Raw genomic sequence first — 3,568 nt, forward strand, 5'->3', positions numbered from 1 at the left:
TAGTGGATTTTCTAAACCAAATGACTACTCATCAATGCATGTAAATACGTCAACGTTTAAGCTACATTTTTTACCTTAAAAAAAAAAAAAAAAGCCTCGCAACAGGCTCAGGTCATTTCTTCCGTGAGATATTAATTTCCTGATAAAAATAAAAAGGGCATCCACTCACAAATGATAAAATAATAAAAAAAGAAAAAGAAAAGGAAGGACGGCGCGTGGTTTTGTCACCAATGGGCCACCCGAGTGCCTCGTAGCTAACAGTAAACGAACCTGTTCTTCATGCCTTTCGATCTCGACGATTATCACAAGAAGATAATTAAGAGGAAAGAGAGACACGTATTTATTAAATAGTCATGGACATGGCATTAAAGGATGGCTCCTGTCCACAGTGATGAAATTGCTGAGTCCACCCATTTCATTCATGATTCACTCGCTTTTACACTCCACCAAATACAATAATAACAGTGATTGGGACAGCAAATGCTCTCACATTTTATTTTATTTTATTTTTATTTCTTTCTTATATCAGGTTGCTTTGAAATGTAAGCTTGGGAGAATCTTCAAAGAGCCTGTATAGTATTCCAAAATAGGTGTACATAAAAGCAGGAAGAAGAAGAAGAAGAAAGAAGAAGATAACTAATAACATACTTCATAAATCAAGTCACGGAATTGGGCATGCGAAAGTTCATCAATGGGGCCAAACAAAATCCGCTTCATCGTTTCAAATGTACTCATGTTATGTTTTAAGATATTTTTTATTTGGATTTATATTAAAACAATATTTTTTTCTAATTAAGAGTATAATAGAGGTTATTCTGTAAAGTGTTTTTTTTATTTGAAAATATATTAAAATAAATTTTTTATTTTTTTAGAATTTATGTTTTAATATTGTTGTAATCCAATTTTGGATTCATTAAGATTTTCGAATGTTATTTTATTTGATTATTCATAATAAAAAAACAAAATAATAATAAAAAAAAAAGTAAAATATATTTTCTCGAATCAACCGTATTTTCGATCAAAACCGAGTTCACCGGGTCAATACGAGTCCCACCATGTCAATCGAGATGAAAAGTGGAGCCGTCACCCGACATTGTGTAGCGACAAATATCAATACATTAAAATTATCTAGAAATATTTAAAAAATTTAAAATGTTTTAGAATCACAATTCAAAGTATCATCAAACACACCCTTTAACTTGGTAGAGAAATAAAAAAAGATGGATGGTGGTGTGGTAACAATGAAGTATTACTGTATATCCCTTGAAAATCTATGGAGAAAAACAAATGAAGTTAATACACCATAATTGTCTAACTGGCATTATATTTTATATACATGGGCTTCTATAAAGTGGTGAAAAGAAAAGTTTAATGCCCAAACGGGCAAGGTTTGCACGTTACTTGTCCCTCTTTCTCCATTCACGATCACACTTTTTTTTTAATGTTTCTTTAGCAATTCTAAAATATCATCTAAATCTAAATAAGAACTATATATATTACAATTTACAACTGTTTTCGTTTTTTTTTTTTTTTCTCTCTAAATCATAATTTTGGGTTGTGTGTCTTTTGGTGGAGGAATGCTTGTCGCCTACTCCTTTTAAGTTCCCCCGATCCTCTATTCTTCTCTTAGTGCCTTCTTCTCTGCAAAGCAAGCTTTATAGAAAGAGGCTAGAGAGAGAGAGACAGCTGCAACAAGAAAGCTTTGATCTTCGCTTGCTAACTGCTTCAATGGAGAGGCATAAATGCAGGCTCTGCGTTAGAACTTTTCCGAATGGCAGAGCTTTAGGTGGTCACATGAAGGCCCACTTGGCAGCAACCCGGCCGCAACCCGGCCTTGATCGTAATGAGTCGTCCTCTTCCTCGTATTCTTCTTCTGCTGGTGAAGAAGAAGTGCAAGAAGAGCAAGAAATCATCAAGATCAAAGAAGCAGTTGAAGAGAAGTCTCTGGCTTATGGATTGAGAGAGAATCCCAAGAAAAGTTGCAGGCTTGCAGATCCTGAGTTCTCTTTTGCTGTTGATACGGGGTCTGTTGTTGTGCAAGATAGGGAGAGTGAGACCGAGTCAAGAAACCCAACTAGAAGACGATCCAAGAGGATCCGTAAATCATGTGGTTTTGGAGAGAGTCAGAAGCAGGATTTTGATGTCAAGAAAGTAGTAGACTTCAAGAATCCGAGTTGGGGCGAGTCATCATCACCAGCTGAGCCGGAACCGGTGAGTTCTGTTTCTGATACCTCTCCTGAAGAAGATGTTGCTAGGTGCCTTATGATGTTGTCAAGAGACGTTTGGATGAGAAATGATGAAGAAGAAGTTCAAGAACAAGGGGGGAAAGATGGAGAAAAGTCGGTCGATATGTTGGAGGAAGCAGAGGAGATCAAAGTCAACAAGATTCGCGGGAAGTTTAGATGTGAGAAATGCATGAAACTGTTTCGATCTTCAAGAGCATTGAGTGGTCATAAGAGGATTTGCTCGTTAAATGCAACTGAAGCAAGAAATATTGCCGCTGCAGGTGATGCTAATGACAGAATTTTTGAGTGCCCATATTGTTTCAGAGTGTTTGGGTCTGGGCAAGCACTCGGGGGACACAAAAGATCGCATCTTATAGGTTCTTCAACTAGTACTAATGTTGCTGCTGAAGTATCAACTAAACTCGAGAACAATATGATAGATCTTAACTTGCCTGCTCCAGTGGAAGATGATGAATTCAGTGTGGTGTCTGATGCATAATCCATTAACAGTACTCAAGCACACCTCTGAAGTTCATTTTGGGATCCGAGGTTAAGATGCCCTGTCTTGTGCAATTCAATCAAGTGGGTGACACATTATCTTTTTACCTTTCATCGACAGATCAATGCTTCTTAGATTTTTTTTAATTTTTTTTTGGGATTTTTGATTCACTGGCCGTCTGCAGTTCATTTCTTTGAATTCTCCGCAAGTGCCTTGCCATAGATTAGATAGTTTAATTAGGTAAATAGGGATTAAAGTAATGTAGTGGACTGGAAGCATCCTTCCTTCTTGTTACAGTAATTGTGCTGAAAATTCATTTCTGTTTGAATTTAAAGTCAATCAATGCTAAAATTCATTGCTTGAACTTTCCACTACTTCCTCCTCTTCTATCTTATTGGTTTGGTGAGTGATTTGTTCACAACTTCATGTGTTTGTGGCTGCTACAATTCAAGTGTTCGTTGCTCATTGTGTCTGAAGCAAGCAGCTCTGCTAGCGCCAGTAGTAACGTGCTCTATTCAAGCGGAGAGCACCACCCACCCACCCACCCACCCACACACACACACACACACACACAGACGTATATATAAGCTGTTCCGATTTCACTTCATGTGTACCCCATTTCATGATAAAAGCATATTTCTTGGTGTTTGCCTGTGGACCTAGAACATGGTGATATCTGCAAAGCACCAAAAAGCGTTAAAAATTCTGTTAATCTGTCCTGTTCTAGACTTCTAGTTTCCAGCTGTTCCTGTAAACTGTCTACTCCCTCGCATTAATAACTGTTATTAATTTTTATTGCAGTTTTATTTCATAATCATTGAAGTAAAGTTTTTTTTTTTTAATC

General features: G+C 36.9%; 1 protein-coding gene across 1 annotated transcript; it reads left to right on the plus strand.

Annotated features, from left to right (window-relative positions):
• Nucleotides 1–1,492: 1,492 nt before the first annotated feature.
• On the plus strand, nt 1,493–3,098 carry LOC105108749 (zinc finger protein ZAT9-like). The gene has a single exon (XM_011003186.1). The coding sequence runs from the start codon at nt 1,729–1,731 to the stop codon at nt 2,722–2,724; it is 996 nt and encodes a 331-aa protein (XP_011001488.1). The 5' UTR covers nt 1,493–1,728; the 3' UTR covers nt 2,725–3,098.
• Nucleotides 3,099–3,568: the final 470 nt, after the last annotated feature.

This window comes from Populus euphratica, unplaced genomic scaffold, assembly GCF_000495115.2.
Source record: "Populus euphratica unplaced genomic scaffold, PopEup_1.0 scaffold427.1, whole genome shotgun sequence".
In the NCBI taxonomy this organism is placed as follows: domain Eukaryota; kingdom Viridiplantae; phylum Streptophyta; class Magnoliopsida; order Malpighiales; family Salicaceae; genus Populus; species Populus euphratica.